Source organism: Gavialis gangeticus, unplaced genomic scaffold, assembly GCF_001723915.1.
Source record: "Gavialis gangeticus isolate Ggan-Ray unplaced genomic scaffold, GavGan_comp1, whole genome shotgun sequence".
Classification (NCBI taxonomy): domain Eukaryota; kingdom Metazoa; phylum Chordata; order Crocodylia; family Gavialidae; genus Gavialis; species Gavialis gangeticus.
This window is the reverse complement of record NW_017729030.1, coordinates 42,334,713-42,349,770: the sequence shown is the minus strand read 5'-3', so window position 1 is coordinate 42,349,770 and position 15,058 is coordinate 42,334,713. Positions and strand designations below refer to the sequence as shown.

General features: G+C 38.7%; 1 protein-coding gene across 1 annotated transcript in view; it reads right to left on the bottom strand.

Moving 5' to 3' along the window:
* NAA15 (N(alpha)-acetyltransferase 15, NatA auxiliary subunit) overlaps positions 1-15,058 on the bottom strand; it is a 92,556-nt gene that overhangs the window by 20,657 nt on the left and 56,841 nt on the right. The window contains exons 10-15 of the mRNA XM_019522106.1: positions 10,442-10,514; positions 9,285-9,454; positions 8,477-8,629; positions 6,107-6,235; positions 5,222-5,435; positions 3,648-3,841 (exon numbers count right to left, since the gene is read on the bottom strand). Of these exons, the coding sequence (XP_019377651.1) occupies positions 3,648-3,841; positions 5,222-5,435; positions 6,107-6,235; positions 8,477-8,629; positions 9,285-9,454; positions 10,442-10,514 (933 nt within the window). The remainder of the gene's footprint in view (positions 1-3,647; positions 3,842-5,221; positions 5,436-6,106; positions 6,236-8,476; positions 8,630-9,284; positions 9,455-10,441; positions 10,515-15,058) is intronic.

The following is a 15,058-nucleotide window of genomic DNA, read 5'->3' as shown; positions in this document are numbered from 1 at the left end:
CATCACAAGAAGGTCCAAGGAGGTGATCCTCCCCCTCTATACAACATTGGTCAGGCTGCAGTTGGAGTACTGCATCCAGTTTTGGACACCGCACTTCAGGAGTGATGCGGATAGCATCGAGAGGGTCCAGAGGAGGGCCTCTCGCATGATCGGGAGGCAGCAGGGCAGGCCCTACAAGGAAAGGCTACGAGACCTGAACCTCCACAAGAGAAGGCTGAGAGGGGATCTGGTGGCCATCTATAAACTGGCCAATGGAGACCAGCAGGCAATGGGAGAGGCCCTGTTCCCCCGACTGCTACTGGGAGTAACAAGGAATAACAGCCATAAGTTGACAGAGAGTAGGTTCAGGTTAGATATCAGGAAGCGCTACTTCACAGTCAGGGCGGCTAGGATCTGGAACCAACTTCCAAGGGAAGTGGTGCTCGCTCCTATCCTGGGAGTCTTCAAAACGAGGCCAGACAGACCCCTTGCTGGGGTTGTTTGACCCCAGCATTCTTTCCTGCCCAGGGCAGGGGGTTGGACTTGATGATCTGCTCAGGTTCCTTCTGACCCTACCAACCATGAAACTATATAACCTACCCTCCAGGAACTTTATAAAAACAGTAGCAACTGCTGTGTAGTTAAGCTTGCAACTGAACTTAGAAAGCAAACATAAGGCCTTCACTTACAACTCCACACACAGGAGTTAGTTCATATGTTGAAATCTGTTGACTCAACCTACATACATATATACATATACACATATATTTTTATTTATTTATTTTTTTAATTAGTGCCCAGTCAGCTGACACACCATTCACGGAGCACTACAACAAATGATCCATAGCATGACAGCCCATGGTTTTCACTAACAGGAACAAAGCCCAGATGGGAAAGAGGAACTAAAGATCTATGCCAGACTTAATGTTTTCCTAGACTCTCTACCAGACAACTCTCCTGGTTTAGCAGCAGCAACTCGCCAATACAGGTCCTCAGCTTGAGTACAGACCCAGACAGTGATTTCCTGGTACAGGTTCCCTCGCTTTATGCTGTACATGGGTCCCTGGAAAATGGCGCATAACTCAAATTTGCATAAAAAGGAACCTACTTTATAAGGTAACAAATAGGGATATGTTCCAAGACCTTGACTGTACTGACTTCCAGACCCATTTCTACCACTTTTACAAGACAATTTGATACTCACCAACAGCAGACAGTACACATAGGCACAGGGCACTATCATAATGGGAATGGCAACTACAGAAACACGTGTTGCAGACAAGTGAGGAGCACAGATCCACACAGGAGACTATATTTTGATTTGTGTCACTCCTACAATGCAGCGCACAAAGCACCTGACTATGGGCTTCCACCACACCAGTCACACAGGAGTGAATTTACCTCGCATATACCAAAAATTTGTTATAGAAAGGGTCATCACATAAGAGCAAATTCGCACATACAGAACCCGCATAAAGCAAGGGAAACATGTACCAAGGTTCTTTTTAACGCATGTAACCCACTTTTTAAAAGGAAGGGCTTGACATCAGCTTACTGGCAACAGGGGATGAGAAACCATCACCTGAATCTACTGGTCACCTTCATAAAAGAAGCAGAGTGGTAATCATGTACTTCTGTTTCTCTGATGGGACCTGCAATACGATTCCTTAGAGCCCACCCGAAGAAAGTTAGTTTCAGTTGAGAATAAAGCAAAGAACACTTCGGAGCAGGAGCTTGTTAGTCTAATTCCAAGAGAAAGTCTGTCCATCTTATTGTAGAGGGATATATAACTGTATACCTGGATATTGCCAGCCTGCAGGCAGAAAAACCCTTAAAAATGGGGGGAAAGCAACTGTCAAATCAGTTCAGCTGGAATGACTAATTCATTCTTCTGACAAGGAAGATGATAGGCATCTGAAGCATCAATTGCAAAGGAGCTGTTCTGTCAGAGATGCCTGGCCAATGGGCAGTAAGGACAGGCTAGGATATACCATCTCTCCCCCTTTACGGATTAGAAACCCAAGGCTAAAACACACATTTACTACGACTTTCTGCTGTATAAAATATGCCCTTAACTCCTAATGCTAGACTCAGATATCTAATATCTAGAAACTGAGAGAAATCAAGAAGTACCAGTTGTTGCTCATATCATTGGCAATGAGTTTTTATTTAACACACTTCTTTGGAAAAGGTCAAATACCAATTTTAGTCATTTATCAGATGGGACTGCCTTGAGGATTAAGGATTTGTTTGTGGTTTTTTGTGTTGTTTAGTATTCTTATGAGAAAGATGCTGAACACCTTACAGGATTTCTACTGCTTGCACATTTGCATATAAAAGTATGAGGCGTGTACAAATTCATAGTAATGACATGCATAGATTAGCCACACATTTGTTCACCTAAGCTATTTGAAAAGTCCACCCTAAGAGCATTAACAGAATTCAGAATGATAATTAACAGAGACACAAATACACTGCTTCATTCTAAAGCAGTGTTGCAGGGCTCAAAACTACATTGCCAGTACAAAAAAGCAAAAGCTAAGCTACAGATCTTCCATATCTATATCCCTTTTCCATTCAAATGCAATTCATTCCTATCCCATTGAGAAACTGTCAATATTTTACTTGCCTCATTCATCTTGGATGCATGACCAGTAATATTGGTCTACTCCTCTTAACAATTATTCAGTCTTTGCTAGCATTATGTGCAAGTGTAATGTGCATTAGTGTAATTCCTTTTTCAAATATTTAAAAGTCAAGCTCATCCAAACTATTAAGATGCATAACAAATCAATTTTTCAGGTCACTGACTTCCTTTTCATGTCACCATATGCTTTCAGTCAACCTCAACCCCACCAAATTCAAGATCTTTACAAAAGATGAAGAGCTGACCAGTTTCCAACCTAAGCCTCTAATTTTATTTATACTTTTCAATTTTTCCCGTCTATACAATTTCACCCAAAGCCTGTTTTAATTACATGATGTCTTCTCAAATATTGTCTTCATCTACCTATTAGTTTGAGCATAAACTAATCCTTAATTCTTAATTCAGGGGCTGCCAAACGGGCTAATCTGGCATGGGGAAATCGACGGCACAGAGGTACACTTTGCCACCCTCTGCAATGCTCTCCTCCCAGTAAATGGTTGCCAAGCTGTCTTAGTCAAATCACAAACCATCCTTCCAGTCTAAGACCAACCCCAAGTGAATTCATCTAGGTTTCCTCACTCAATGAAAATACTCATTATCTGTATTCTTGTCCTACCAGTTCCACAGATGCTATGCAACTCAAACACATGCATATTACTAAGTGTAATGAAGAACATAATGATTAATTTCTTGCATACAGAAATTTACAACCTGTTTAACTTGAAGGCAGACCTAATTTAGTGACCTAGTAACGATGTTTCTACCCTATAAGGAATGGTTGCCAAACAGTTCCTGCTACAAGACATGCTGCTGTCTTTGAAGGCTGAGAGACTAAAGTAATTCTTCTGTAATATCTGTTGCTTAAATGCATTGTGAGGTAAGAGCCCCAGAAACTGGTTTTTGAAACAGTGGCACTTACAAATGGAAGCCACATATTGTTACATTTTATTTGCATAGCTCTTCTATGTGCATATTCAGTGTAGTACATTGAGCCATGTTCAATGTTGCGCTAAGCAAGTACCTTTGCTAGTTTCTCGGGGATAAGTTCTTCTTTAGGTCCTCCAATTTCTTCATCATCATCATCTTTCTTTTTCTTTTGATTCCTTTGCTGCTTTTCTTTCTCCGCATTCTTCTTCTCTTCCTCCAGTTGTGCTTTCTTCTGTGCTCTTCGTTGCTTATTGCGTAGCTTCTTTAGCTCCTTATCAGACATATTTGCTGTACACAGTGTGTTTCAACAGAAAACAAGATTATACAAAGAATATCATCGCATTTAAGCTGCACACAAGTTCATACCTCAAACCATGGCCACCTAACTGTGGCTACTTTCTAATACATACCCCCCCCCAGTAATTCAGAAGTGATTCTCATTTACATGGACTGATAGATTAGCCACAACAGAATGGAAGAACTAGGCGTTGGGGGCCAATCTTTTAGGCAAGTGTGCTGAAGTAAGCCTGTACCCTCCAAGTACCACTGTGATCCCATTCTTCTGCTTTCTGTCTCCTGTCCAGTCTGCTGTGAGCTACTTGTGGCATGGGTGCCGCAAGTGGTTGGCCACCCCCTAAACTAGGTAGTGCAGCATATAATGCTGGAACATCTCAGCTCTCAGTGAGATCTTAAGTGACAAAGTCAATTGCAGAAGGAGAAGTCAGAACCCAAGGGGTGTCTACCCTGCTATAACAACTAAAGAAAAAATTAAGCTTAACACAATTAGCCATTTCAGCAAGGGGTAAAAACTAAATCTTGACATATAAAAAGTTATTCTGCCTAACCTTCAATGGCCGAGATTAAGAGGAAGGTTTAAGATCACGTTGCATCTTTTTACATTTAATTCACATTTCTTCCGTAATCAAAACACACTGGAAACCATTTTAAAATGAAAACCAAAAGAAAAAAAAAGTAACCTGCAAAAATAAAAATAAACTACTGCATTTGCACCCTTTTTATCTTGACCCTCAAATGATGGAAGTAAAAGTCAGGGAGAAATTTCAGTGAACTGTTGAAATCTTTTTTTTTTTTTAGATTTAGCACCCCCCTTTCTGCTCCATAAATTAAATCCCCAAGACAAGTCACACAATTTCTTCTCTAGGTAACACAATTTTTTTCATCATTTTTATTCTTAAAATATCAGTCTTAGTCTTTATACATAAGAATAATGGCACAACTCAATTTTTCTAAAAAATTGCAACTCGCCTCTGAATTCTAATAAAACGTACTTAAAGGAAAGCTGCTTTAAATGCAACCCTGTAGATCTGTTATGGTAGAAAGAGACCATAAGAATACAGCAGGTCTTGCTAATTCTCAAAATTGTTTGCAAATTTTTTATTCTTGAATTTCTTGAAGAGAGAAAAGACCATTTTATACCTGCCCTATTAAAACAGAATTTAGCTACTACTTGTATTGCATAAATAGAACGCACAATTACTTTTTAAGTAGAGTATCATCATTGACTTGTTACAGGCCAACTAATGGCTTCCTGACTGATAGATGCTATAACTATGCAATAATTTACTGGGAAACGTCAAACAAGAAAGCTAGGTATTTACAGTATATTCACCAGCCAGTTGAAGTGCACGCACAAATCCAGTATTATACCTGTATCAGCTTCGTGTTCTTTATTTTCATCTGTTAGGGGGTTATCATGAAGTTTCAGATATATTTCTATGGCAATTCGTGCTGCCTTGAAGTAAAATGGATGTTGTCGAAGTACATCTTCTAGTTTTAACAAATCCACATAAGACCTAAGCGTAATCTTCCTCATACAGTAAGTGTGGAAGTCAAACTGGTCATCTGTGATTTCTACAAAATGCTAACACAAAACAATGTTATTTAGCAAGCATTCAGAAACAAAAACAACATTTCACACATTTAACTTTACTGAAGAAAATGTAAGGGGGGGGGCTGGAAAAAGTCCATCTTCAATAGTCAACTCAAAAACGTCACAGTTTTGGCATTCTGCATCAAAAAAATCTGATGAAAAACAGACTTAACTTTCAGGAGCAACGGAAATTCCTCCATAAACTCCCATATTTATCTATATTCTCAAGATAAAGATATAACAATTATATTGTTATCAAAAGATACTAATATAATTTAGTTGCCTTGTAGTAACTTGCGTCTCTCTGATTCTGTAGGAATACAAGCATAGCAAATCCTCTCAATCAGACTTTAATGGTACTTTGGGACTGTGCACAGCATTATAAGTGATCTTGTTTGTGAACATCCATGTAAAGTAACCCCTGATTTAGGTATCTTAATGCTGCACATAATATTTCCACCAAGCACACCTAGACTGCTGACATGAATAAGACTACGTCTGCAGGACTGCATCTTAAATAACAGCAGTTACAAGTTTAGACAAGGGTTTGGAAGGCTACAAACCACAAAGTACAAAATGTAAACTTTGATGTTCAGATGCAAAAATGTCATTACAGTAAAGCTAAAATAGAAATATTAGATTGAAGTTTACTAGGTACATACTCTCTCAATTTCGTGGCATTTCTTAAGTGCTTCTCCAAATTTATTCATTGCTTTATAAGCCTGGGCACATTCTGTCTGGAACCACATGCACTGCATTTCATTCAGGTTTTCTACAGCTGAGGTTCCTTCCTAAAAGCAGAAATAGAAATATTAGAAATATTTCAAGTCATTTTAAAAAAAGGTCACGTTACAAGCAGTACATCATAATTTTTTGAAGATGTATAAAAGAAATGCCATACGTAAAAGTACATATACAAATACTATATTAAGCAAAAATGCTTTCAAAATCATCAGCTGAAATGATAGAAAACACCAAAAATTAAGGTTTCCTTGTTAATTTGGCCCCCCAGGTACACAGGCATTTCACTGAAGTCTTTAACTGCATGATCATAAGCTTCTTTTTCTACAAGATCTCTTTATCAAATCAGGGCACAGAATGGATGTAATGAAGGGTGAACAGTGAAGAAGCTCCATCATTACGTATTTTTAAAATTTGGAATTCCATTTTTTTTTAATTTAAAAAACCTTCATAAATCAAATCCAGACAAAAAAAAGTCCAAAAAGAATGCTCCTATGAGATGTTTGTAACACATGAATGTGTACAGCATCAACCTCAAATTGTATCTTAAAAAATTCAACTTCAGGGTGCACTTCACTGGTACAGTTTGGCTGCTCTACATTAGTTCTACAAAGCAGCTGGAGCTTAAAGGCCAGTTCAGCTGGGTTTACAGCAACTCTGCCCTGTCAGCAGAAAGCAAAACAACTGAGTGTATCAACCAGTTTTACCCTCCCCACTCTCATGCTACTGCCCGGTCTGCATACACCCCAAATTCTTTTTCCTGTTTCCCCATACATCCTCTGCTTAGGCACACCTCAGTTTTTTCTCTCCTGTCTCCCAAAAGGAAGAGAGAAGCAACTTAAATCCTGGCTAATGCCAACACAGCTCCATTGGTTGTACCACTTTTGAAAGAAAGCAATACTTTGCGAATACTGTGAAAACAGCATGTCAGCCCATATTGAAAAATAAACTTTTATTTAAAAATGGCAACTAGTGATTATTAATGCTTAAAGAAATCTTAAAATGTATTCTACACAACAAGATTTCACTGACTTTTGACTGACTCTACAAGTTTTTTTTATAAGTTAAAAATAAAAACCCACACAAAACTATATTTGTCCATGCCGTAAGTTACAAGGCAAAATAAAATAAAGCATGCAGAAAGCAAATTTTTTCTTCCACCTAACTCTGACTTCTCTTGAGGCCTCAAGTAAAATGAAACTTGCCTTGAAGACCATCAGGCACAGAGCACTGACCAGGGGGTATGGAGGGATATTACTGACCAGAGGACTGAAAGAGATGAACAGACCTCAGTGCCCTTTCCCAACCAATGACATGGAAACCATGAGGAAAGGCTGATATCCCAGGAATGGGAGAGACTCTGTGGGAACAAGACAGACCCTGTTCCCCCAAGCACTACCAGGAGTATCTAGGAATAACAGCTATAAATTGACTGAGAGTAGGTTCAAGCTGGACATCAGGAAGCAGTACTTCACAGTCAGGGTGGCTGGCATCTGGAACCAACTTCCAAGGGAAGTGGTGCTCACCCCTACCCTGGGGGTCTTCAAAAGGAGGCTAATCACCTTACTGGGGTCGTTTGACCCCAGCATTCTTTCCTGCCCATGGCAGGGGATTGAACTTGACAGTTTCATAGTTGGTAGGGTCGGAAGGGACCTGAGCAGATCATCCAAGTCCAACCCCCTGCCATGGCAGGTAAGAATGCTGGGGTCAAAAGACCCTGGCTAGGTGTCTATCCAGCCTCCTTCTGAAGAGCCCCAGGGTAGGAGCGAGCACCACTTCCCTGGGAAGCTGGTTCCAGATCCTAGCCGCCCTGTGAAGTAGTGCCTCCTGATATCTAATGATGATCTGCTCAGTTCCCTTCCGACCCTACCAACTATGAAACACTGAGATCTGGGAGAAAAAAGGGATTTGAGAGATATTCCTATGCATCTTGAAGGAATCTTGAAGAGTTTATGTTAAACTTACTGAATTTACTTAAGTTTTTAGCAAATTCTCTCTCTATTTGAAGTGCTGTGCTTGTAGGGAGCATATGCTATAATCTTCATACATGGCAGATGTTAAGTCCATGCGTTAAGTGCAAAAGAATCATCTCAACTAAGGAGTCATTATCTAGTCACAGCATTACTAGTAAAAGTAAACAACCAGAGTAGTTTGAACAGTGAGTGGGAGGACAGCAGGGAGTAAAGCTTATAAATCATCAAAATAGAGATTCCAAAACAAGTCACCATAAGATACTTTACATGTGATTATGCTACATCTATTAACTGAAAACTATAGTAAACAGAACAAACCCTTGTAAACTTAGAACACATTTCTTCTGCCTCTTTAATCAAGTTGGCTTTCAACATGTATTTTGCACATTTGGAGTTGATAAATCTGTCTGCTGTGTCCAAGGCTTGGGCCTCATCCATCCACCTTGCAGCTTCTTTAATATTCCCAGCATGCTTTAAAAGAAATACAAATCAAGTAAGGAAGTTGTAAAACGCATACAAGTTATCCTTTATTCACTCATCCACTCTTCATTAATATAATGAAGCCAGGCACCAAGTGTTTCTCTTTAAGACTGTTAAACAAATCAAGATCCCACCAATGCAATTGTATATTATGGCATTACCATTCCCTTATTTATTCTGCCTGGACGGACATCGAGATGACTTTTTAATCCATACTTTGCAAAAGACAAATCCACTGCATCTTTGAAAAATAAGTTCTCAGTACAATAAGCTAATTTTGAGTAAGTAGAGAAGTTGGGTGAGACCAGTTATTAAGACATTATTCAAAATATATGTATCAATATTAGATTTGCGAATATATGACCTAAAATTAACAGTGTACACTGTAGTAACTTTCTCAGTAATAGTCCATTTACAGTCAGACTCCTGTGCATGTTTTTTTTAAAAATCCATTTAACAGCACTTCACAAAATACGGTAGAAGCCTTTCTCTAGAGCTTAGATTTGCAAAGGTTTTGCTTAAGAACAACCCCCTCCTCCCTCAGTTAATATTCATACCAAAAAACACAGGAAAGTAACAATTATGGTGAAAGGTCTTGCCACAAGAATCCCCACCTGGCAGCCAAGAATAAGTCGATCAATGTTACCTTATAGATTTTAGCCTTCACAAGGAAGAGTTCTATCAAGGTTGGAGTACTTTCTATAGCAGCATTTATGTATTCCAGAGCCAGGGATGGCTGCCCGATTTTATCATAATGCTGTGCCAGGTAGTACTGGACCCAGAGTAAAGTGGTTGGGGGTTCTTCTTTACCATCATCTATGGAAAAAACCACTGTAATATTTTCCAATTTACCAGAACATAACACAAGGAATATACTACTGATATAAGTGACAGGAGATTTACTCTCACACACACAGTATATGCAGTACACCAAGAGACTGGAAAGATTATAATTTTCCATATTAGCTTTCAACAGCTATAATTTAAGGCTATGTGCATGATCCACGATACTGCAAGAATTCAATCTTGAAAGCACTTGAATAGCCTACACTGCTTCACATAAGTAAAATTAAGCTCACTGCTGACTTGGGACCAATGCCTGACAAGCAGAAGTTCCCCAAGTATTACGTTTTTTCATGATGTGACACTATTACATTTGCACTTTAATTTCATTCTGAAATCTCTAGTATTTTCAGTGAAAGCCAAGCAGAGAGGCTTCTTCAGGCACACGTACACAGAAATGTGCACCAGTTAAAATTTTTAAAGCCTTGCAAGTTTGTGTTTAAACATTTAATTCAGTTTCAGTTAAGAAATTCCAGTTTACAGTATTAAGCTAAAGACAGATGAAGTGAATGATGAGACAAGCTTAAATTAAACTGTAAATCTGTCCGTACACAAGACTTCATTGAATTAAAAACACTCTATATGCAAACTTGTAGCAAATAACATTTTTAATTTCAAGGAAAAAAGTAATTTAGTTCACAGCTTGAGAAGGATTCCAAGATAGTACAGACTGTACTATCTTTATTCAAATACAAGACGAGCCCCCATATACAAGGGCTTGTGACAAGAACACCAGTCATAAGTGAGAGGCTAATTAGCACAATTAGTCTTTTGGGGGAGGGGGAGGGGGAGAGAAGAGAAGAGGGGGTGTCTGGGGTACACAAACTCCAAGTCAGTGCTGAGCTGTGCATCCCCATTTCTTCATCCTTCCCGAGAATACTTGTGTTTACCTCCAAATTAGCAAATTTTACATACAACAGGCACAGTATTTTCACAAAGTATACAGTCCTTCACACTCACCATTTGGATTAAATAATCGGCAGCTTTTAAGGGAAGTTTCATAACCTACAACCAATTCTTCTATGATTGCCGCCTATACAAAGACAAGACAGAAGTTTATAAAGCAGAAAGTATACTACTAGATTTTTTTATGAACTAGAACTATCACAGGAAAAAACCCACACCACATAAACAACAACAGTAACAATATACATTAGTGCTGGAAAAAGCTATTGAGATGTCAAACCAAAAATGAAGCTAAATCTTGTCAGGAAAAAAAAAAGTTGTTTTCATTTCTATAGCTATAACACAAATGAGCTATTAAAATATTCACAGATTTGTTTACCTTCTCTTTATCTTTATACAGTGATCTCAAGGTATTGAACACAGGTGGACAGCCTTTGCTGAAATTCATCCGTAGAAACTTATCGAGACATTCCTTAAATTTCTCACCTTAGGGGAAAAAAGACCTGTTGATTTTGTTTTACCAAATGTTACAATTCTGTTTCTTATGTTATTAGTAGAAGTTTTAAGAAAAATAACATATATACGTAGATGCAAACTGGCAGTATCTTCTTGCAAAAAATGCCCTTACCAGATAAAAAATTTAATGGCAATCTTCTCGGAACTAGACCCCTTGGATACTTAGTCCAGGCTTCTTCGTAGATCTTTAACCTCTCCAACATATTGGCTAGAATAAAACAAAGTTTGTAAGCCACTAAGGTTTTTGGGTAACTAAAATTTGATTAAACAAAACCCAGAATTATGCAGTAAAGTAGTGACTATAGGGGTTTTTGTTTTTTTTATGTGACAGTTATTTTGCACTCAGTTCATTTTCAAAAATCAGAAAAAAAGACAGCTTTAGGCAAGACAGCATCAGGGAGTTTCTCTGCCAGCTGGCAATAAGAAGCATTTTCCTTTTTTACAGAAGGTTTCTCTGTCCCATTCCTGTGTTAAAGATCAGAACAACTATAACTATACAAGAAGAGCCATGAAGTACACTTTGTATTTGACAGGTATTTCAAACATGAAGTAAATGAACTGACAAAAAAGTCCATACTTCTGTCTCAAATCTACAATACCTGTAATACCATAACAAAGAAACAGAGGAAAAAATCCTAAATGAATAGAGTCCATTCTTTAAAAAACAAAAAACCCCAAAGAACTTTGCCTTCTTTCTGCCATTTAGAGTGTATTCATAGCCCTTCTGTTTGTGTGAGCAGATGACATTTACTGATGTGCCATATTCTTTTTTACTAGATGAACACGGGACACCAAAGAATAAAGTCATGAAAGACTTCCAAAGTTACAATGACAAAAATATGCCATTACTTTTAAAAAAACAAAAGCTAAACTATAAGTCTCAAAGTGGACTAGAAGTTCTCACTGGATAGGTAAATCCCAACTGGGCAAAAATAGCTTTGATGCTCCTGTTACAGCAAGAATCATTACCAGGTTTCAGTGCCTTTTCTAAGCCTTTGTAGTAGGCCCAGTTTTCAGGATTCCTTTCTTGCAATCCTCTGTACACCTCAGCTGCTTCTTCTGGCCTGAAGAGTTGTAACAGAAGTTCTCCTGTTTAAAATTCATAAAGGTATATAGACAATGTGAGGAAGAAGGCACCAGCTAAACATGTCAGTAAGCATTTCTCTCTTTCTTTTTTAAGAAATAAATTCAAACTATAGAGATGAATTTAGAATGGTAGAGATGCACTGCGTAACTGGCACTATGAACTAACACATACATTTGATAATAAAGCTAATTTTGAGATAAAAGTTTCCATGACGTAACTACAGGGGTGTAGGTTGTAGCTATGTTGGTCTAAGCACAAAAGCAGATAAGGTTCTTCGGGTGAATCTGATATATTTTATTAGATCAACTTAAATAGTTGGAAAAAACATTTTTAGCAAGCTTTCAGGTTTAAAAACCCTTCATTAGGCTGAGGAAGCCTCTGCAGTTGGTGTGTGCTCTTCCTGGATGGAACAAATAGTAAAGCAGCCAGAGGCTGGGCTGGTATGCATGCCAGACAGGCAGTCAGTAAGCTTGCTAAAAAAATTTCTTCCCCAACTATTTAAGTTGGTCTAATAAAAGATATCAGATTCACCCAAAGAGATGTGGATAACCTTGAGAGGGTGCACAGGCGGGCTACTTATACGGTTAGGGGCCTGTAGGTAAGGCCCTACGAGGAGAGACTAAAGGACCTGGATCTCTTCAGCCTCTGCAAGAGAAGGCTGAGAGGGGATCTTACGAATTCATCATGGGGGAACAGTAAGAAATTGGAGATGCTCTGTTTACCAGGGCACCCCTTGGAATAACGAGGAACAATGGCTACAAACTGATGGACAGCAGATTTAGGTTGGACACCAGGAAGAACTTCTTTATGGTAAGGGTTGCCAGAATCTGGAATGGGTTTCCAAGAGAGGTGGGGCTCTCCCCTACCTTGGGAGTCTTTAAGACAAGCACCTGGCTAGGGTAATGTGACCCCAGTGCTCTTTCCTGCCCAGGGTAGGAGGTTGGACTCGATCTACTGATCCCTTCTGACCCTAACCGCTGTGAAACTATGAAACCTTGTCTGCTCATGACATAACTGAAACTTTTAATGAGTTGCTGGCCAATGGCTTCTGAAAGGAGTCAGACACCATTAAAAGTAAAGAACAAAAATGTTAAATAAAAGTATTGATTAAGACCAAACCAAAACTATCCAATTTTAACCACGAGAAACAATTAAAGATGGTACAAGCTGCTCCATGTTTATAACCCTGTTCATTTAATTTGAAATTCAAGGATGGCTTTTCACACTGCTTAGTAAAGCTAACAAGAGATATGCAAATTCACAAGTTAGACTGACAGTTCTCAGTAAGATTCTCCAGGCAAATCCTCAGATTTAACGTCATATAAGTTTGGCTATACTGAGACAGTAACTAAGAAAGAATTTGAACCAACATTCCAGCTGATCTGCAAGCCAAAAGATAATCCAAATAGTTATTTCATTGCAACATTGGCTCAGCAGTGCTAAGCAAATTAAAAGCGATTTTATGTAGTAAGCTAGTCTGACTAAATACAGAAGATGGGAACCAGTGATTACAAGGGAATCACTTCAGTTAGAATTTCACTAACTTGGTGCATTTGGCTCTAAAAACAAGATAAAAATCTCACCTACCTTTCCTTTATCCCACCATGAAAACAGAGTACACAATTTTAGCAAAAGGCAAGCATTTGTTACAGAAAACTTAACTTAGTCTAGAGTCTTTCATAAAGTAAGATGATTTGATGCCAAGAAGAAACAACACAGACCCACCCATCAGAATTATGGAACCAGAAAACAGTGAGGCCATGAAAAAAGTGTCCACTGTCAATTTAGTTCTAATTTATAAATGGCAGCATGTTACTCAGTTTTCATATTCCATTTATAAAAAGTTTCATTATGTCCTTTTCATATGTTAGTACACTTTTCTATAGTGCTCACTTCCATCTAAAACAACAACAGCCTCCCTTTGACAGATAAAGGGGCTGAAAAACAGGTTAAATAATCTGATCAATATCTCAGAATGTTGTGGAAGAACTCCAATTTAGAAGTTAAGCTTCAAATCCAGTGCTTTGCTCAAAATCTGTCTGGGGTACACATAGTATTACAGATGTTTTAGATGCATGCCCCATTTCAGAAGAGTGATACAATATGCTTAAAACATTATGTGAACGTGTAATTAAAGGCCTATATAAACGTATTCATAAAGAGATAGAGCTACACAGGCATTAATTAATCTTGGCATTTTCTGACTTAGGTCTTGTCAACAAGTACATCCTTAAATTTAATCATGGGTTCAATGGAATTGCCACTCTACTGAAGGCTAAGTATGTAAGCAGGTATAGATCAGAGTCCTGGACCTTAACTATACAATGTCAGTGTCCAACAGCATCTTCAATAACAACATGTTTGAAGGACCTCAGGGGTAGAGAGTATTTTCTTCACAGTTTCAAAGCTCCGCTGTCTTGTAGAACTACTGAAGTATTTGAGTTTTACAATACTGAATTATTTTGGCTAATTATGGGTCTCCTGCTGTTCTTGAGCAGACTACCGGAAGTACCTGCCCTAGATCTAGAAGAGTGGTTTTCCACCCTTTCTGACTTGAGGAACTCCTCTATAACTTGTGAACTAAGTGGCACTCCTTTTCAAAAACTAAATTTATTGCAGTGCTTACCTCCTTGCAGAGCAGCCAAGCAGGGAGCCTGAACCTCTCCTTAGCTGTTCACTTCTTCACACTTCCTAAGGCATCCTTCAAAGGATCACAACACCCCAGCGTACCCTGACACCCTGGTTGAGAATCACCATCTTAGATTGTGGCAGCTACGTAAAAGTTGGTTACCCGCCATGACATTATTTTTTAAGAAGATGGTATAGTAATTAAGCATTAGAGCTGTGCGAAACAGCACCGTTCCGTTTTGACTTGCGTTTTGAGGTTTTGATGGAACAGCGTTTCATTTCAAATTTTGTTTTGATTTGAAACGGCTGTTCTGTTCTGTTTAGTTTCGTTGAAACATTAACGCTGCTTTGACATTTCGCCCATAGGCTATAACGGGGAAACTCGAAACAGCCTCTCTCATCTGGCAGGCAGATCAGAGGCCTGCAACCCTGGGAGGGCT